The 22,283-nt window shown below is 34.5% G+C and overlaps 1 protein-coding gene across 2 annotated transcripts in view; it reads right to left on the reverse strand.

The window, feature by feature from the left end:
- The window catches only part of AKAP6 (A-kinase anchoring protein 6), a 259,761-nt gene that overhangs the window by 41,341 nt on the left and 196,137 nt on the right, over positions 1–22,283 (reverse strand). For both annotated transcript variants that reach the window (XM_032444906.1, XM_032444905.1), the window contains exons 11-12: positions 8,649–8,795; positions 4,981–5,205 (exon numbers count right to left, since the gene is read on the reverse strand). In XM_032444906.1, the coding sequence (XP_032300797.1) occupies positions 4,981–5,205; positions 8,649–8,795 (372 nt within the window). The remainder of the gene's footprint in view (positions 1–4,980; positions 5,206–8,648; positions 8,796–22,283) is intronic.

The following is a 22,283-nucleotide window of genomic DNA, read 5'->3' on the forward strand; positions in this document are numbered from 1 at the left end:
ACTTCTTTTGGACTGTCTGCTGGAAACTGTTCTGCATATGTTTGTTACAGGCACATTGAATTTCTGTAATTCTTTGATTGCAGCTCTGCCAGAAACATGATTCCAAAAACTGTAAAGCATCCAAAATGCAGCAGCAAAAGTGATTCTTGGCACCTGTAGGAACATTTTTTCCAATCTCTGAGTCACCAAACCTTTACTCAAAGTTAATATTTTCCTTTGATTTCAGTGTGGCTATAATCTTACATACTCCCAAACTAACTCACTTGTGTTTTGTTTAACAGAATTTTGTTTAACTGAATTGCTGTTAAAATGTACAGTGCTGACTTAGAGAAACTTTTCAGTTATAATGAAAAGTGTCGTAAGAGGTGTCGATTAACTGATCAATTATGAAGTAATAATGTAATCTTCATCGCTTCATCAGAATGCTCAGTTTCTTTAGGTGATGTTGAAATAAGAGATGGTCATCAGAAATTCTGCTTTCTTTAATGGCTTTGTGTCGTTTGGCTTGCTCAGTTGCAAATGTAATGGAAGACAAAAACCATTCTTCTGTGAGTTTAGTCATTAGAACTAGATACAAACATTAGAAAATCTACACTGCTTAGAATGCAGAGATGGCTACAAGTATTACTTTCTTGGAATTCAATACGCTATTGATTTTTAGAAATATTAAATGAGAAAGTCTTTCCAACATATTCTGGTACAAATGGTTTTGTCTGATTTCTGTAATGAATACATTGACCAAAGTCAATGGGAACTACAAGCCTCCAGTGCTGCTGAAGATTAGGCATCTCTTTTTTAAAGACTCAAATACAATTTCATGAAACAGGCATGACAGTAGAGCATGGCTCACATAAAATCAGATCAGAAAACTACATGAAATGCAACTTTATTGTTGCCAAAGAACATAAGGTCAGAAAATGCTCTGGTATGTTATTTTAACCAAGTCTGGAGGAGTCTTCTCTTTTCCTTAAGAAAAGAGGACATTTATAAATCTGGCTACCAAAAGGAGCAGGAGCTTTTCCAGCTTTATGTATCTGAGAAGGGATATCAAGATGGATAGGTACTCACAAATCTATGCTTGTTCTTGAGCAGCTGGCCTGTGATCCAAAACCACAACAAATACTTTCTTAATGTTGATGGATCATTGCTCTATATCAAATGCATAAAGTCATAAGTTTTATTACAAGTGACAGAAATATGTGACTAATTATTGAGGCTCTTTTGCTGCCTTTTGCACAGAAAACAGCATGAATTTTGAAGTCCCAGACACATAAAAGCAAATGTGGCAGCACATTCCCACTTACAAGCCAATGAGCACACAATTTCTGGCTAGATCTTACTCAAATAATGGGATTTACTAAAACTTTCATGAAAGAATGCTAATTCTTTTTAGTATTGTTCCTCATTCTTTCCTGTTCCAAGTCTCTCCTGACCCACAAAATTGTCATACATCATTAGGTTAGGAAATCAGTTGTGCCAATTATTAGTCTCACGACAGTAGGTTTTTCAATTCCTAGAATTATGTGTTTACCTGAGAATCTTGTAGCTCACTATAAAAGTGTGGTTCTGATTCAGGCCGCTAGAGTTTCAGTGAAAAACAAGCAAACATGAATTCCAGGAACTCAGAAGGCAAAACAGAAACAAAAATAAATAAATAAATAAATAAATAAATAAATAAATAGATAAATAAATAAATGTATGTTTGTGTTTAGGAAGATCTCATGAAATTTAAGTCCATCTCTTGATTTTCTTGGTCCTGATTAATCTGTTTTTCATGTTGCAGCAAATGAGGGGTAAAGCACCCATGCATCTGTCTTTGCAGCTGTGCAACTTGTCATCTTTTTTAACTTGTCCATCTTTTTTAAAGCAGTGTGGGTTAGGTTATATTTGGAAGCTCGCAGTGTTGCTGTGAAATGGCCAGCAAATGTCGCTATAGACTAAAGAAAAGTTTTTTCTTCTGTCTTGGAACTAAATATGAAAAATTCTGAAACCTCGAGGAGGACAGAAAACTGGCAGAACAGGTTACAAAATGGCTTTGCAGACTGGCTGTAAAATATTGCATAGGGATTACTGGGCCAACCAAAGTACGTAATATAGTTATCCCCAAACCAAAAAATACCTGACCTTACATAGCTGAGTAATGACTGCAACTAATGATATTCTATTAATTTTAATATCTAAATATGCTAATAATAATGAAAAAAAATGAAGGATTTGAACTTCAAACAGGAACAAGAGAAACTGATTAGCACAGGGATGCAGTCTGTTTGCATTACATATTAAAATGGACTATATCGAGAAGTAGTCCAGAGGAAGGAACGAAAAGCAGCCCTGCACTTAGAACCAAAGACTTGGGTCATAGCAGCTGATTTCTTCTCTAGAACAGCCATTAGTTTTCCAAAAGCCTGAAAAAATCAATTAACCTCCTTGCATTTTAGTTCTCCCATTTATAAAAAGGTGATAATTCCTATCTTTAAGGTTTAATGGGGTTTAGTTCATTAATTTTGTACAGTAAGTACAGGTCCTAGGCAGAAGAGTACTGTAGAAAAGTTTGATGTTACCACTGCCCAGAAATATCTCAAAAGAAAAGCAGTGCAGTAATACACTCTTTAATAAAGAGAACTCTCAAATTAATATGCATTATTTTTTTAAATAAAAGGAAAAAAGTAAAAATAATTTCTTATTAGCTAATTTAACAACACCTCTTTCCAACAGTGTTGTCACCTTGGGTCCCAGCTACAAGTGAACAATATATTCAACCCATTCTCTCAGTGCAAAGTGAAATAAAAACACACGGAAAATGAAATAACTGTTTTTCCTAAGGCATAAGTGTAATTAAAAACAACAGATCATAAATGAAAATCAACAGCATTGTTGACTCTATTTCATTAAAAACATATCTCTGTGCACAATGGTGATGTGTATAATTGGGATAGTGCTGTACAATAAAGTTCCATTAAGTAACAATGATTCATTTACCACAGTGAAAGCAGTAATAAGGTTAAGCTCTTAAGTTAAGTGGAAAGTAAGTCAGTCTAAACCCCAGCAGGTTTCCTACTAGTGGCATCGCTAATGTTTTTGAAAATCTTCTAAATGCTCTTTCTCAAATATATGTATTATACATTGCAGTATTGTTAATTATATCCATTTTATCTTTTATACACTTCCCCAGGAGATCAGTGAAGAATGGAAAACTTACTTATAGAGGATTTCATATTTAATGAGACAAAGATGGTTTAATATATATGACAAAATGATGTGCTCTCACCGTATTTGATAAGTAATTATTTTTTATACTCTAATGGCTACCATTTTGAAAATAATTAATGTATTATTTATGTAATTAATAGATAATCAACCGAGTAATTAAATACTCTGGTTACATCACTGTATGTGTGTACTACAATACACTGTTTAGCATCTCTAGAGCTCTTGGCATGACATCATATCATATACATATATATGCATACATATATATTTAATTTGAAAGATTTATGCACATCCTGAATATGTAAGAAAAAAATTTATAATAGTTATGTTCATATATATATATTCATTTACATTTATATTGCTAAGACTTTAAAAACAAGTTTGTTAGAAATCATATTTTTCAATCCATAGTTACGCACTTACACAAATGCCATAAATTTCCACTGAAATATGAACTACTGAAAACACGGGTCTGTTGCTGTTACCTTCTGCAGGTTTATCAACATTTCCTTCATAATCACTAACGTTTAAAAGTTTGCTGATAGAACAAACAGAATCAGCATCACTTATTCCCCAACAACAGAAAAAAAAGACAAACAACACAGATGTAGTTAAGAAATTTAAAATTGTATTCAGAGAAACATGTTCAGGAACCTGAAAAGAAAACCAACTTTATCTACACTGACACAACTTTCCCTCTTAATGACTGAAAAAGGAAGTATTAAAGACTACCTAATTGGGAAGACAGACAGTTTTCCACTGTAGTTTTCTCAAATATCTGTCTGAAAAAATATTTGCTTGGAAGTGTTTGCAACCTGCCTTTGAGGTGAGTACTCAATAAATTGTCCATTGCTTTAAGAGCACTGTTGCCTTAGACAGTCTGGTGTACCAGTGAAAAACATCTTTACCTCTAATGCTCGACAATTACTCATGATTTGTTTCTTATTCTTTGGTCAAAGGCAACTTGCAGAGTAAAGTGACCTGTAAGGATGACTCAGATGATGGTTTATTAAAATTAAAGCTATGAACAGAAGAAAAGCACACAGTTCCACCAGGTAGATTCATTTCCTAACTGAATAGTCTTGTCTCCTAAACTGTCCCTCTACTTCTGGGGGATGAAACATGACATGAGACCTCTGCTATGTCAGCTGCAAAGCTGAATGCTGGCTGTCTGTTGAAGGAGCTTATCCACCTGTATATAGCATAATGACTACGCTTCTCTTCCCTCCTTTCAATTAATCTCCAGGCTTAGGCTTAAGATGTGGCCCAGACAAATGTTATAGTTATGTCTTTTTCTACATATCTGTTCATGACAAACTCAAATATTTTCCCAGCTATGATAAATTTATAATTCTGTAAATTTGACCTCATATGGACTATTCCTGACTTATGTATGCAGAGAAATAGGCTATTAAACTGATGGCCACACAACATACTAATTAAAATAACTTATGTAGGAAGTGAAATTAAGAGCGAAGCTTCTCATAATGGAACTTAGCTTTATAGTGAAGCAGAAATAAAGCATAATATTACCTTTCAACTTTGGAGATCAACCCTGTAAATATCGTTTTTGAAAAAGTTAACAGAAAAATATTATTGCAAAGATTTAACAAAATCCAAATGAATGAACACTTAAGACATAAATGAAAGCTAAAATATGAATGCATGATTACATACGTACCTAGACTGCATTATGACATGTATAATTTAAATATTTTATCCTATCATCAAGAAGGGTATCTATGAAAACTGTGACTGTTTTTTCATTACCTTAAAATATTGCAGTTGTTTCTCAGCATTCATTGTTCCTTCATTTTCTTGTCTCAGACAGGAATTGAAGATGAAAAGCTCTGTATCTCTCAGCCACCCTTTCAGCTCTTTGATCCTGACCTCCAGCTGCCTTACCAGGCTGCCGCTTTCAGGCGAGAGCAGGTCACGTGGACCTAACCCACTGTGCCCTACCATTGTGTCTTGGATCTTCTCTCCTAGGGTTTTCTAATACACCAGATAAAGAAAACATAGATTAGTCTTATGCACCAAAACACATACAGGTTAATGTGCAACAAGAAGCATCTGTTAAATGACTAGAGAGGTTTTTATTTTTAAATTACTACTAATATCAATCAATTTCACTCTTTGTTTCCTTCGTTCAATCAATTTCATATTTTGTATCCTTGTTTTTCACTAACACCAGTGTTGTTCTCTACGGGTCACTGACTTTGCTGGAAGCATGATTAATCAATGTTTATTCAGAGCAACTATGGACAGAGAAGGCAAAATGCTACATAACTTCATAAAGTAGTAATAGAATTTGTCAGCTGCTTTAGATACTTATGACCATAGGACTTACTGGTCATTACTCTCAACTGTAAGAACAGAAAATATAGCAAGCGTTGAGCTCACCAAGCTCCTGTGCATCTATGATTTTAGGGAAATGCTGCAATACTGAAATATTTCCAAGGTACAAGCTGTCAGGTCACAGTTTCCAAACTTGCAGCCCTGAAGCTGTATACAGGAACAGTTAGGTCACATAACATCTGGCTTGCTTTTAAAAGAAGATGAACTCACTCAGACACCAATAAGCTAGGAACTGCAAAGCCATCAAACCAATTATTTAGGCACCTAAATTTGGATTTAAGTTCTCCATGTTAAGCATCCACTTTAAAAATAATGGATCAGAATAAACATTCACCTCTGATCATTAATTAAACTAATTAACTATAGCTTTTCAAAGTAGTACTTCTAATAAAGGAACTGCTGAATAACATTTTGATAGTGGACATGGTGACAGTAATGAATATTCTGAAGAGGCCAGAGATAGGAAGTTACCTTCCTTTTTAATATTTTGAAAGGTAATCATTTAAACATCACAGAGGAGATATGCAGTTGCCTGCTTCTCCTATGCCTAGCAGTATTTTATCTGACCTATAAGAGGCTGTCAGTCTGACACTTATTATAAGTACTAGATCTGTGTTACTGATTGTAGAATACTCAATATACACTGACAATCACATCCAATAACCTTTTAAACTGATAATTAGCAGCGGTTAATTGTTGTAACATGAAGACATGTTTTTAGGTGACCCAGTAAGGCTGTCTGTTGAAAATCCACCCTTCATTAAGTTACTGGAATATAATTTATCATAATGAACTTAACTTCCAAAAATAATCCTAAAAACACAAAATTAGATCAACAGACATTAATCTACTTTGTGGCATTCTGTAAATAACCTATTTAGGAGATCATAAGTAAAAAACATGCTTTCTTGGCACCACCCTTCTATTTTCATGGTGCAAATATTTATAATTTGAAGACCCTCAGTGGAATCCAGCGCTAGCTATTGTTTTTATGCTGTAACAAAAGTAGCAGCAGGAGGTGAAATCAATGCCCTTGGAGGGTAGGGTCACAAAAAAGAATTTATTGCCACTTTTTTGTTCTGGAACAGTTTGCAATCATAAATTCTTCATAAACAGAATACTTCAGAGAATGGTCCGTCTTCATAAATATACGACAGAGGACATCAATTTCATTTAATTCACAATTTGTGTCAGCACAGCAGATGCCAATGCCTGCCTTGATAGGGTTGTTTAATATGCAATTGAGACAGAGTAATATTCAGCACAGGGGACAAAATTTCACAGATTAAACTGTACGCACCACTGACATTTCATTCTAATGTATTTCCATTCCACACTGTTCACCTTAGATGAAAGTAATATTAAAAACCATATCCCTCTATTTTACCATTGTTAGAAGTTAAAATCCTTGTCTTTAATTTTTTTCATGCCAATTAAAACATAATCATGCCAATTAAAACAGTATGCCTACCACCGTTAGTTTCTGTGAAGATTTTTATTAAATTAAACAAAACTCTATCAAACTCTGCTTATTATTAATGAAATTGCATCTAGCAGGAAAACAGTAATACTTTTTTTTTTTTTTTTTAATTTTTCTGTAAATGCTGAAATTAATTGCAAAACTTAATCCAGAGACATATTTTAATCTTAAAATGCAGAGAAGGGGGGCTTCAATTTTTTCTTAAGAAAGAGTTTTCTTAGATTTTAATAATTATTATCACTTACTCATCATTTGCATCCTACCAGCAGTAATCAGTGTAACTGAATTAATCTGATTAAATATACTGAATGCCATAAATATAAGGCTAACAAATAAAATAATTTAGAAAGTTGTCATGAATAGATGTAAAAGAACAGGTTATTAGGTCACATTTTTATTAGAAAATTTATTCTTGTTCAAATACTTCAAAAATGCTACATTATAATTAAAATTGGAAAATAATAAGCTCACTATTTAGCAGACAACTTTTAACATTTTCTAACAATTTGAAGATTTAGAGAATCAATCAGTAAGAAACAACTTTGCTGAACTAAAAGAATTCAACCCTCTGTAAAATGGCTATTGTATTACCAAATAAGCTAAAGTGACACAAGTCAGTATTTTAAATGATGCTGGCAAGTTGCATGTATAACTTACTCATTATATACTAGAAATGTTTTTTAAGCTCAGATAATAGCATGCAAAATTATGCAATGTGACTGTATTGTTAATATCACACATCTATAATTAATCATTTAAAGTAATTTATAAATTTATCTTACCCTTGATTTGAAGTGAAGGCAATTAAGGAGAGAAGTGGATGGAAAAATATATAGTTTGACCTCTCTCTCTCTCTCTCAGCTGTTTTACAACAATAGGACTACAGTGTCTCCTGCATGGTGCCATCCCTGGTCTCTGGGTAACAGAATCTCTATATTGCTTTTTTTTTTTTTTTTTTGCCAGATTCTTGTATCTCACTCTTTGGCTGAGACCCAGCCCATCATAGCGTGAAATGAATTACATGAAACTTTTCTGGCTTTTGTCAAAAGTGAGCTGAATACAGTAGTATGAAACATATCCCGTCTGTATTCTAAGCTTCAGGTATTCCGATTTGTACAGAATCTGCATATTTGTTTTTGAGCCATCAGAGTGACCTGAAATATGCAGTGACAACCCCACTTTTCATCTTAAGGGTATAGTAAATAGTTAAACAGTAGATGTCTCTAACATGTACCTTCAGAATAAATTCTATTAACATTCACTCAAGCATGACAGTCAGCGTATATCAGATATACTGCATTATAGTTGACTTGGTGCATACCCGTAATACATGGCATATTTTACTTACATTTTTTATGTATTAAAGAACTAAAATTATTAAAGTCAGACAGGAGACAAGCATGGAATAAAAAAAAAAAAATCAACACAAGAGGAAAATACTACGGAGTTTTTATAATAGCGTGAGTAGCTTGTTTGAAATGTACGTGGTGAATTGAAAGAGAGAGATATTTGTGCCTCAAATTAGAAATCAGACAGACAGCGTACTTCAACACACAAAAATGTACACATAACCCACAAACAGTAATAAAAATGCAAATACCCTGAGCAGTTCCCATTTTTCATTAATTGAATCCACTTTTTCAAGGAGATCATTTGGTAGTAAAACACCACTTTTCTTCAGAGCTTCAACCTTACTGAGCAGTTCCATCTTTTTTGGTTGCCTGATTGACATTTCTACACTGTATCTCTAAAAAGAAAAGAAATAGATAATATTAGTTACTGTATACTTTGACAAGTCTTCTCTACAAAACAAAACAAAACATGCCCAGTTGATCATGTTCATTATGCCATTACCTTTTTTTTTTTTTTCTAAGCACATAATCTTTGTATCTGAACAGATTTAGGTACCAACCACATTGCCTTCTGGGTGACATATAAACGCAGACAGTTAGTGATTGATTACACTTAGTAATATCCACTCATTCACAATATTCATTTGTGCAGTAGCATTCACTAACACTAACACTCTCTCATCCAAAGCTCAATCTGCTTTTGTTTCATTGAAGGGAGTTGGTGTCTTATTTTTCAAATACGCTATGTTAGCAGGCACCAGTGAGTCACATCACTGAAATAAAGCCCATGGAAATAATTTCAGATTTAGGATTTCTGTGAAGTTTATTTCTGCTCCCTCTCCTTCTGGATTTTGTCTCATACATGGGCCTTAAACACTGCAGCACATGAAAATGTGAGAGCTTCACCTTAGAAAAACACTTTGATGTAACTACCTCATAACAGAATACATGTAACTTGATTTTTATTGTATCAACCAAAAGCTAAATGGCACACAAAACATAACGGCCACAGTGTCAATACAGTCTTGCCAAAATGCCTTATTTCCTCTACTGTTAAGAACTGTTTAAAAAATGAAAAAGAACACAGAAAACAGGACTAAACCGAGAAACTTCTACAAAATCAGTTTAATACAAATTTCTAAATATTTTAGCTGTATGTGTAGACAAGTAGTATTCTATTATGTGATACTCTATTAAAATGTATTCTGATCTAGAGATGCACAGGGAAATACATCTCTTTAAAAAAAACTTTATTCTCTAAAAACCAGAATTAAGCATTAAACATGACTACTACTGCAGCAATCAATTAGTAGCTGGTATATTACACTGACAAAACCCAAAATTTAAACCCAAGCATATTAATCTACATGCTATACCTATCAGTAAGCTAATTCCCTCTCTGGCTGACATACAGACTATTCATAGAAAAAGGAATTTGGTGTAGTCATAATCACATCTTTTAATAGTAAAGAAGAACTCAACAGGAATTCTTACAAAGGAGTTTACAAGACATTCATAAATTATCCAGAGTTATTAGAAAATAACATCCTAAACATTAAGCTTCTTTGCTTTCTATTCAGCCAAGAAAACTGGTACAGCAGCTCACTAGTGCAAATGCTAGTAACTGGGCTAAGTATAAAAAATTAAATGTGAATAAAGAATGTTTAAAACATGGGTGCCTTTTCCAGATCCAGGGAGATGCGCTGTAGGAAAACAAAGCAAAAATACAATTGGAGACGGCTTAAAGAAAATAATAAAGGTGTGAAATCACTGTTTCAGCTAACAGGTCCTCAGCATTTCCATGCATATGTTTGCATATTGTTAGTTTCATATTTTAATCTTTCATTTGCACAACACATGCACATCATTTGTATTATGTAAACTTCAGCAAATATTAGTCATTTGTGGATCACAGAGCAAATGTTTTAAATGAGGTGATTTAAACCATTTCTCATTATTAATGAACACTGATCAGGTGTCTGTGTATCCAAAATTACATGAATATGCATAGTAAAAAACAAGGAATTGTTTGTAAAGAATTTGCCTTCTGATACAGAGTGCACTGTGACTACAGTTTCAGAACCATACAATATTAGGTATCAACCAGATTTGGCACTGGAAAACTGAATTCTCAAAGGGACAACGCCATTCTATTGGACTGAAATGTTCAACAAGTACTTTTCTCAGTCCCGTATCTTTGCCTTTTCAGCTAGAATGATGACTGGAGGCGATTATGATCTTCTTCATGCAATCTGATTTCTATTTAAAAATGATATAGCTGAAAAGGATTTGCATAATTATTTCCATGAGTACATGTAATATCAAGGGGAATCCAGAGTCCAATTTGCTAGTCACTGAAATCCAGTTCATGCTACTCCCTTTCTTTTGTCAAGTGAATTAATAGACTGAGAGAGTCCTCTAGCTGTGTGAGGCTGGCGCAGGCATAGCTGGCTAATGCCTATCACCTGTTACAAGCTGCTACAGGGTGGGCTGGGGTTGGTAGTGGTCCTGGGGTGGCATAGGACCAATGAAGGAAAAAAATATACTGAATGTTTCATAACTACAGCATTCTTGTTGACACAGAAACGTAAGATGTTTCATTGAATTTTGGACCAGATGAAATAATGCAGTGCAGCATAATACAAATACTGTGATGATGTTAGTAAAGGGTTATTACATTAAAAAATAAATAAGATAGATTTTATGTACAATCTCACTTTGTACTTTGTCACCATGTAACCTACTGCATAAACAAGCATGATGAAAGTGTTGATTGTCAGAAAATGCATTATACTACAACAGTAAAAGATGAAAATATTAAGTTCATTATTAGATATATAGGTATGTGACTGAGAGTTGTTTCTGGATATTTAACATGCAGTTTGTATTTTAAGTTAAGGGAACAGCTTAATGTTAGAAAGTATAGTTTAAGAACTGATAGCACTACATGCTATTGCTAATGCTATTTTTTAATCCATTAAACACCTACACTCCAAGCAGTTGCATAGAAAAAATTAGCTAGCAGCTCTATCAGTGCAGCACAACCCTAGTCTGGTAGGACTTCTTAATCCTGTGGTGAGAAGATAATTTAATCTTCAGATTCATTCTTTCCTCAGCTTTAAGTGAGCAAAGGCTGCTCCATTGTGACAGTCTGTGAATGTTATGATATAGATTACTGTTTAATAGGCAAAAATAAGATTAAGAAAGTAAAAGTTCCAGATTTATTTTTTTTTTTTCAGAACTGACACAATAATAAATAATTAATATTTAATTCCCCATTACACTTTTCATGTTTAAAAACGGGGGAAAAAATATAATGAAATAAACCTGCAAAATATTTACAGCATGATTAGCTGCACGTATGCATGGCTGGCTTTGTGTTCCCGAAGCCACTCAAAAGAAATTCAAAACACTGTTATGTAAGTTAAAGCATTTGGGCTTTTCATTCCCTCTCTCTCAATATGATTAGTATTTCTCAAAATAAAAACAGTGGGGTTTAGCAAAAAGCAGTAACATTTATTGCTGAATAAGTTTGGCAAAATATTTAAACCATGAGAAGTTGAATTCCAAAACAAAGAAAGTTGAATTTCCTTTGATAAAAGTGTTTTACGAAACCTAGGCAGTCTTGATTGAGACACCTTTTTTGACACTTTAATTAAACTATGCCTTTTTTCTTTTCTTTAAAAAATTATATAAAACATTTTTTGTTTGAAAAATCACACCCGAAAATTCTGCCCAAATGGAGACTGGAACAATGCCTTGTAACAGTGTTAATTGTCACCATGGTAACCAGAAGAATAAGCCATTTTGAAACTGGTATAGAAGGCACACATTGAGCAACTCAAGCATTTTTCAGCCTCCTTCAGTGTTAAGGAACAAGATGCCTAGTCACTGAGAGGTCAGAGAAAGAAATCATCATGAAAGGTTCGTAGATGAGCACTGTCTGGTAAGCAATAAAAAAAACTGTACACAGTTAACAACTCTGTAAGACTGCACACCGCATCTTTCAGAAAGAGAAACATCACAAAAAGATGATCAGGATGAGTTTGCAGATTCCACTCCTCAAGCAAAACTTTAGGGCAATATTATGCGAACCTTGCCCCTAAAGCTCCCTGGGAATTCTGTTGTTGTAATAAAACTTCAGAAGAGGAAAGAGGAAAAAAAAAAAAAAAAAAAAAAAAAGCCTGCATGATGGAATTCAAAATAATGCTCTAAAAGCACACAGAGAGATTAAGACATCCATTGTAAGACTTTTGTATGGTGCTTCTGTTGGTTATAGTGAAAAGAGACCAGACATACTGAACACACAGTGGAGCTATGGCTACGAAGTACAGAAGAATTAAGTCAGTGAACTTTCTCCATTATTGGAATAAGGGTGCGCTATTTGTAGATGTTCTGCATTCCATCATTCACATACTAAAAAAGTGTCTTCTGTCAAACGGTACTGTGCCACAGAAACTGAGATCATGACTCAGTGATGTCCAGCTTTATTTTTACCTGGATTACATCTTTACCTTTTAAAACTTTGCCTTTTGGAATGATTTGGCTGAGGCAGACAGAATTGCACAGAAATGCATGGTCAGGGGTTATATGTGTACACATTCAGTGGTGATACATACTCACAAAACATATATACATAAAGCAAATACTTTGCAAGTATATTAACCAAGTACGCAATATGAATATATGTAAACATATAGTCATGCACATATAGCAATATTTGTCCATCATCTCTTCACATACATTCTCACTTTGCTTTCTGGATAATGTTTGCACTCTTCATGCTAGGCTTCATGGTGGCCCCTTAGGAAGGCCATGCCTAATGCCATTCACTGAAGAACAAAGAGTCTTTTTATTCCAAAGTCCAGGGTCCAAAGCTCAGCTGTATACAAGCAAAGTGAAGGAATCTGCTAGAGGCCAGCCTCCCCTTCACAATAGCTCTTAATGCTTCTACCTTTTTGGTACTATCAGTGTGAAACATTTTAGAAACTGTCCAGAAGCTTGGTTATATTTCTTATGTTGTCAATAGTACTAGAACCTCTGGACAACATTCAAGATCTCAGCTGAATGATCTGTCTAGATAAATAGCAGTTGCTGTTTCTTGCAAACTTCGTGTATTTCACTATTAGCAATTTATGGCAAATAATTGCACAGGGAAATTATAGAGACTCCTACAATTGTCCTTGTAAATTAATAATAGGCTTTCCTGATTGGGATAAATTTGCTGCTGAGCCTTTGGAAAAATTAAAAAGTGCAATGTCATTTAAAATTGCCAGAACTCACACAGCAAATTACATCTGAGGTTAAGAATCAGTTTTTCCTCTCCTAGTTTATTCCATTTGCATGATCTGAAAATCATATTACATTGGCTATGTATTGTTAATTGGACATAGATTGCATTATCTTTAATATAAATCAAACTACAAATACTAAAATGAATTGCAAATTCTCTAATAGAAGATCATAAAACAATCTTTTTTAAGTATTCCCCATTAATAATTTAATTCCAATTATATCACTCAGAAAACTCAAGAAGGAGAGTGCTAACTTATTTCCATTTGCTTTCCCCCCCTACAAATAAGCACAGTAGTAAAATATGTATTTGTGAGAGTGAGCACATGCGCACATGTGCATGCCTGTAAAACAAGACAAATCTTAGCACTTTTGTCTTAAACCCTCACATTTTAGTTTCAGAAAGTAGCAAATGTGGATCACACTTCTGCAGCAAACTCCTTTTCCTGGCAGTCAGAGAAATAAACACATTGAAAGAAATATAAAGTAACTTCATGAACTAATTTTTCCCTACATTAAAAAATTATGCAGTCAATACCCATTGTTCTGTCTTTTTCTTAAGGAAGGTGATCCCAACACTTTAAATTTTACTATAAATGCAATATCTTTTTGAAGACTTTGTATGCCCTTTAATGAATTTATATTAAATATTTAATACTGTTTAGGGCATATCCACTACTACCAAAAACAGTTATATTCCCAGCAGTCCCACTGTTTCAGGCAGAGGGCTTGATTGATCCTCCTAGCCTGAATTGAGTAGAATGAAAAGAAGCAGTTGGAAAATAGCTGCAATCATTTAATGCAGATGACCTCTGACAGGCTCACAGCTCTTCTATCTGAACAGAAATTTGCATGGGGTCTCTGTGCAGAGGAACAATGTAACCTAAATGGTAGACAATCTTTATTCTAATGAAGTGGGTGTCAAGGTCAATGTAAAACTGCAATGATAAATGGTGCACCACTAGGCAAGAGAAGTTGCATAGGCATTGTAGTGCTTTCACATTAATTGAAGGCTGAAATGCACTGAGTGAAAGCACAAGACTCTCTTTTCACCATAATGTGTTAATGCACAAATGTTTAAATGTTTTATTCAAGCTTCTAGCCTGTTGGCTCAAATCTTATTGCAAACAAAAATACAATAGTTGGCCAATAACCAGAAAAATAGAACTTTTTATTAGCTCGCCTTATTTCTTGAATCCCTAACAACTTCCACAATCTACTCAGAGTACCAAAAGAATAACAAGTCTCCAGACACCTAATGTATTTCCCATGATCCTTCTTCTATTTAGGATATCTGTCTTTAATTAGTCCCAAACAAGCAACCCTTTAGACAACTCTTCATTAGATACCATTCCCAATGAACTAGCTGCAAGAAGAAAAGTCATGCTTCAATATTATTATTTCCTAGATTCCAAGTTTTCTTTTACTATATAGTTAACATCTCCAGGTGCCTTTTGTTCTCAGTAAGAATTAGACCAGTAAAACTGGGTTTTGTAATGCAAAGAGTTGCATGCCTGGAGTGGGGACTAAACTACAGTCTGTTATTGTGGCTTTGTCAAAACTGCAATACAACTATAATTATAGTACTTCATCAGCTGATCAAGCAATTTGTAGAAGGCAGTGCATTTTGTCTTATAAAAATGAGGAGGACAGTAATCTGCTTTTTAAAATCCTGAGCTGCTTAAGCTTGTTAAGGGTATATTGTTTGCTAATACACTCATTAGCAGCCAAGCATTTTAACTTCATCAATTAAACGGGAAATGGTGTTACACTATTAGTTTCACAAATGCTAAAATAAAGATACCAGTTTGCAGTTAAGAATTTTAGAAAACTTCTTTTCACCTGCAAGCTGCATTAGACACTTCAAAACATTCTGTGCACTGTGATACACATGGGGGAAAGGGGGGGAGCTGGGGGGGGATGTGCATGAATGTAGGTGGTGAAAACCCTGCATCTAGTTGTGAAGCTAATTATATACATATAAATATACACATACACCCACTTCCAATTTCCTAAGTCCCATAAGGATTGCTGTTAAAGCAGACAGCCATTGCTGACACCAATGTACATTACCCCTCCGAATAATCCCTGGGATGACAGAAGTTCATTCCTATGAACAGCAGCATGCAGCTTCCCTGTATCATGAAAGGGCGCACAATATGGATGATAATTTTTGAATATTTATCAGCCTTTGTAGTTTTAGGCTCTTCTGTGCAAATAGATGCTAACAATAGGCCTACATTTATTAGCCAAGGAGCTATAGCTTGTTGCTAATTAAGGAGCCACTATTAAGGAGCCACTGCACTTTCAGTTTGCAGAGGGCTGAGTGGCATGCAGTGCACAACGCCATTTCCATGTCACAGATCGGCTGCGCCAGCGTATTTTCCATACAGAAATCAGTCTATTGGATATTGCAATTCAGAGAATAAACTCCATCGGAAAAAAAAAAAAAAAAGAAAGAAAAGAAAAAAAAAAAGGAAAAAAAAAAGGTATCGTGTAAAGGAAAAAAAAATAATAGCACGTTAGTGATGAAACTGTTTAAAAAACTGTACAGCTTCATCTGTGTGTGATTTGTCAGGTCTGAAGCTTTGACGTGCCCAAGGGGCAGACCCCAGCGGGGAGTAGGCTGCAGAGCTAAATAGCTGTGAAAGAAGTCTTAATGTAGGATGGAATTCAAACTAACCTTGACATGACCTCAGGAAAAATATGCAAAAAGTAAAATGAATGCACTCTGCAAGATACATCCTAATTTCGTGGCCAAGCTGGTTAGTTTCGCAAACATAACTGGGGCTTTAAAAGCAAAATAAAATACAAGAAAAGGGGGAAACTTTGGAATTCAGAGTAAAAACTTAAGCTGGCATGGTGTTACTGTGGAGGCATATGAACCATTTGGAAACAATCCAAATAAAAACCAACACTGAACAATATTGTTGTCAGCCTGTCTATTCAGGAAAATTGTTTTTTTTAGGTTGAATATAAATGACACAAAGCCAAGATTACATCATTGCATTACAAAGTCTGTTGTGGCTTTTAGCTGAACAAGCCTCATGGATCTACTGGCTGATGGCAGTATTTCAGTAAGAAGTTTTAAGGGCTTCTTTTTCAGCTTTGTTACTCTAAATATAGGGGAATTTTCTTTAAATGCCAATTATTTAATTTTTCTTTAATCCATATTCCTGAGCTTGCTCTGGAAGCTTACTACATGATACAAAAATAAAAGTTTGAGTGGGGATATTAAGTCTTGATTTGGCTTTACTGTGCACTTTACCCATCCTGCTCAATCCTCAGTTAAGTAGGAAGACATCCACCCTAGCACAGCAGCCAAGAACTAGCTAATTCATGAGATATATGGAGATTTTAATCAATCACCAACTTTTGTTGAAATTCAATCCCATCACTTTTGCAATATCAGTTATTTAAAACACTATTAGCCTGTTCTTAAGTATAATTAAATCACCAAGAAAATACAAAATACAACACATTGAATTTGCAAGGACAATTAAACATCAGGTGCATGAAATTCCACTATATCTACAAGTAAAAGACAGACCCTGGCAGATGGTAACAGAACATGGTCCCATAATAGATGTTGCAGTGCAGTTCAAGTGTATTTCATATCTTAACAATCTACTGATCCTATAAGCTGTCCTTTAACTATCATCTTAGGCTGATATCCTAAGGAATTTTTGAGATTCACCCCATGTTGCTTTGACTAACAACAAGGTATTTTTACAACTAGCACCAAAGGTACATCTTTTGGCATAGACTAATATATATGCAACTTACAGACACGCTTAAAATATCAAATTTGGATTTGGCACAATTTACATTTGTTTAGTGTCTGAAGAATAACTGATTTAAAATAAATTTTAAAATAGTGCTCGTTAGGAATTAATAACTATTGTATCTTTCAGTTACTGCTCAAGTATTTTTATTTACTGAGGAAAAGAGCAGATTAAAGGGATTCCAAAACACTGGCAGTAGTTAGCCCATTACTGGTCAGAAAATGTATCTGATGGCAGGGAGACTGTATGGCCTGGAAACACAAAGGTGGAGATATGCCTCTCCCTGTCTTGATATTCTGAAATGCCAACCCAGAATGTATCAAATCTCACACTGTAACATTTTTACTTTTACATTTTTACAAAATGATACACAACAATGTAAGACTATGGAGATTTTTTGAAGATAATCAAAGAAACTAATTTATAACCTGAAATTCACATCTTATCCTCCTTTCTGCTAAGTGCCTACTTGTGCGATATGCATGAAACACAAAGTTGGAACTCCTCTACAGAAGGATTTAATTCCAAATGCACAGCCTACTGTCAGGATGTGTGTTACAGGCTGTGTTTTATTTTGAAATGGATGTTCCTGCACATTTATCTTTCTCAGGCTGGCTCTTCTGAAGTCCTTACTCCATCGTTACTCAGCCAGAATGCTAATGGCAGGCGGTAATAACCTCCCGTGAGTGAAGTCCAACTGAAAATCGACAAATAAATTATCCTGTCTTCTAGCAGTATCTACTGGGATATGTTTGAGGGTAGAATATCTCTGGATCCTTCTTCTTACCTATTTGTTGTACTGTTACACAGGAGAAGAAGCTGTCAACTGCAAAAAGAGCCAAATGGAAATCTAAACCAACACAGGCAGAACTAAAAGTCTCTACCAAAGAGCAGGAGAGTCCACAGAGGAGCTCTGGGATCCAGATGGCTCTCTCATACCACCATTTAAGGCACACTTTCTTTAGTAACCTGTGTTACTAGACCTTGTCAACTGTAAGAAAAGAAAATCATCCCTTGCCTTTGGTGATAACCCTGCAACCTCTGCAGGCTGGTGAATGAACTCATGCCAAGGATGGACACAAGGATGCTTAGACTCTAACCTCAGAATATGCAGGTCTGAGTTCACAACACCTGTAGTATGTAGAGTAACAACATGATCTTCATTGTATTTGAACTTTTATCAGCACAACAGAATTTACAACAGCTTGAAAGCCCAAGTAAGGTGCTACTTGGAAAGGTGCAGCCTGGTGTTGACAGTGATTTCTTAATTTGCCCCAAAGTTATAATGAAAGATGACATTCTTATTTTAAATTCATATTCTGTACTATATTAAGTAAAGTGAAAGCTAATAGTTTTTATAATTTGCTATTTGATTTGTTCCTTATAATTTCCCTTGAGTTATGTCAAAGTCAGCACACTCAGCAGGTCCACCAGGAGTGCTAAAACATCTACACTGACTACCTAAAACATTGGCTATCACTGTAGCTTCTCTTACAGTGATGCCATTACAATGTACTGCATCAAAACAGTTATTAAAATACGCTAAAAATAGGATTGTGTATTTAGTCCCATTTTATCATCTCCAGACAGACATTCTGAACCCTTCAAGAGACATTGCAACTAATAGCTATTCACTTCTCTAGTACAAATTAGTGTTATTAAAACAAAAAGGAGAGAATTATCATCACAGTGTCACTATCTGTGTTAACAGCAGACAAATTCCATGTCATACTGAATTTTTAAAATTAAGAAGTCAACCTTCTATTTTTATTATTATTCTGCAATAAGCACAGTACTTTTAAATAATAAAAAAAAAAGAATCAAGTTGAAAAGTTATATTTATAATCAACATAAAATGTTTTCAAGAGCAAATTTATAATGGAAATGCTGACACAGCCTAAACGATGCCTGTGTGAATGCTGCAGAAACAGCTATTTCAGAAAACATTTTTAGCATTAGGAAAAGTCCAACTTTGTTTAAACCTGACCTTATTTTTTTACAATAGCAAGTAATGTTAACAGCATGCTGAAAATGTTAAGGATAAGTGTACAGTGTCAAAATAGATTGAATCTCTCCGAAAACTGGAGATTCAAGCTTTTTAAACATAATCCAGATGTTTGGCTTTTAATCATATTTCAAGAAAGAGGAAACTTATGCGATACAAAATTCATACATGCATATTTCATTAGTGCCTTTCCTATCACTGAATTAAAAATTTCTAACATATGTTTTCCTCAAACAGATAATGTTTTAAATTAGAAGAGTTGGCTGAAGTTGTACACCTCACAAATGTCACTGAATTATTACGACAAGGAAGAAAATATTTCATTTTTTTTACTGTTAAGCTTTGATAGTAAATGCTACAGCAGCAATCGCTTTTTCCCCCATTGGTAGGAAGTCTCTTAAACAAATCAAGTGTATAAAAATGGCTGAAAAACTAGAACTAACAACATGCATTCTTAAGAATAACTGGTAACAACCTCATGGACCTGTGTGCATCTAGCACAGATGCTTTCTCCCTGATCTAGATAGCAGAATAGTGTGCCCAAACAGCTTTTTCAGGTAAGAGCCAGACTACTTCAAAGGTGGGAAAACTCTTCCAAGATGTAATTCAATCTTAGAGCATTCTCCAACACAACTACCTTTGCTGAATAATATTTAAGAGACTATTGTTTTGAACGTTGCTTCTAAAAATTAACATATATGGTAAGCCCCAGACCCTTAGTAAATTAAATAAATTAGTAAATTAAGGCTCTGAATCCATTTCTAAAAATGAACTTTCAGAGTGTAATAACATTTTAATGTAAACAGACATAACCTAAGGAATAACACTGGGAAAACTGTCATGCATGTAAAAGCAAGGGGATAAAATCAAAGCAATGCTGCTGTTTTCTACCTGCACATGGTACCTGGTTTGCTCTTTGAAAGCCCCATACCTACTGAGAGGTCTGTGAAACATAAATGGAAACCACCAGGAACCAAAGTATACATTCTGTTGTTCTGTGATAGGAGGGAGGGAGATTCCTTTAACTGTTACTATGAAATGTAGCTCTATCCAGAAATGCTGGAAATCATACAGTTCAGTACATGCTAAAAGCCTGTCTCAATCTCGAACAGCTTCTGTGCCTAAGAGAGATACTTGCTCCTTCAGAACATCCATCAACAGCCTTTCACAAGCAGACTTAAGCTTGCCATTCCTCTGCTTCAATTCTTTACAGGCTTGCAACAGTTCAGTGAAGTGGAGAATACACGAGAGTACTGACACTGAAATCATTTTGCCAACCGTACAAGTAGTAAGAAGAAAACCAAAGATGTTTTCCTCTGTTTCTATTTCCTTGATTTCAGGTGTCTATTTTCAAGGCTTTATGCGTTTGCTAAATGTAAAATTTGCTATTTTCTGGCATGACGAAAGCTGAAAGCTTATTCTCATTTCTAATGGCATTCTGCCAAAATATTCTCTAGAAAAAAAAAAAAACAACCACAACAACAAAAAAAAAAAAAACAAAACAAAAAACCAAACAAAACAAAACAAAAAAAATCTTGGGCTGATTCACAGATCTAATGTTCAAGATCTAACCTCACAGCCTGTATAAAATATGGCATGGTCTTACCTTCCCTTCCTATATTTAGCTCTCAGTGTTCTTGGTTAAATAAAATCTTTTGATACTGCATCCAGGCCCAATTTAAAGAGGCAAATGATGGAAAATTCATAGCATTCCATGTTAAAATGATAAATAATTAGCTTCTTTAGCAGTTAAAAGCTGTATGGTATGCTTCTAGTTTGAATTTGCTTAATTTTAACTTCCAGCTGTTTTATCTTCTCATACATTTGCCAATAGCTTGAATGCCTGTGAAAGCATGTTACTATGCACAATAAGAATTAAGTATGAAACCAGATGACTTGTACTGATCTTGGCTTAGTTCTGTTTGGTGTTTCTGGGATTACAATGTATATAATCAGAACATGGCAAATCAGGACAATTTTTGCAGAGCCTGGTGAGGTCAAATACACATATTTTGTCCATTCTTATTGTGTATTTCATTATAGTGCAGTCACAGAGCCAGTATTCTGTAACTTGGTCCTGATATAAATTAAAAAGGGAAAAAAAAAAAAAAAAAGAAAAGATGGATTTAATTTGAGTTTGTGGACAATATTGCCTGTATTCATGCTTTAGCTTTTAATTTTTAGGCTCCTCTGGTTGAACTTAAGATTATTTTCTACTTCTATTCATGCTGGAAAGGAAGAGGTGGAGCAAGATAGAATAATGACAGTAGCAAATGAATTAGACAACATCAATGAGACTTCAATCCACAAAGAGAGCATTTTATACTGCTTATGCATGCCTGTTCTAGATTATAGACACACAGTGGAAATTGTAAAGCTGAACATGAAGTATTCTTGACAGACTGATGAATCCATCCCTTACTCTTTAGTACTTTGAAATAAGATGCTGTAAGGCCATGTCTGTATATTAATAGAAACTTTCAGTAATTAAAAAAGCATAGTTCTGTAAAGGTACTGTAATGAAATTGTAGAAGCGGACTTCAGGAAACAAATAAACATACCTTCATATTGATTTATGTTGCCAACTGAAATCCTAATCACCATGTTCAAATCACTCCAATAACCTGGTATCTACCACGTTGATGTTCAAACACTTAGAGTACTTACAGTGCTAGATACTACAATTTAGATATAGGTAAATTATTGCTACTCTAATGTCTGAATTCTATGTAAAGACAATGAGGAAAACATCTCAAAATTTGGAAATACATGCATATATTTGAGAAGTAATTTTTTCAAAG

The sequence above is a fragment of the Coturnix japonica genome, chromosome 5, assembly GCF_001577835.2.
Source record: "Coturnix japonica isolate 7356 chromosome 5, Coturnix japonica 2.1, whole genome shotgun sequence".
NCBI classification, from domain to species: domain Eukaryota; kingdom Metazoa; phylum Chordata; class Aves; order Galliformes; family Phasianidae; genus Coturnix; species Coturnix japonica.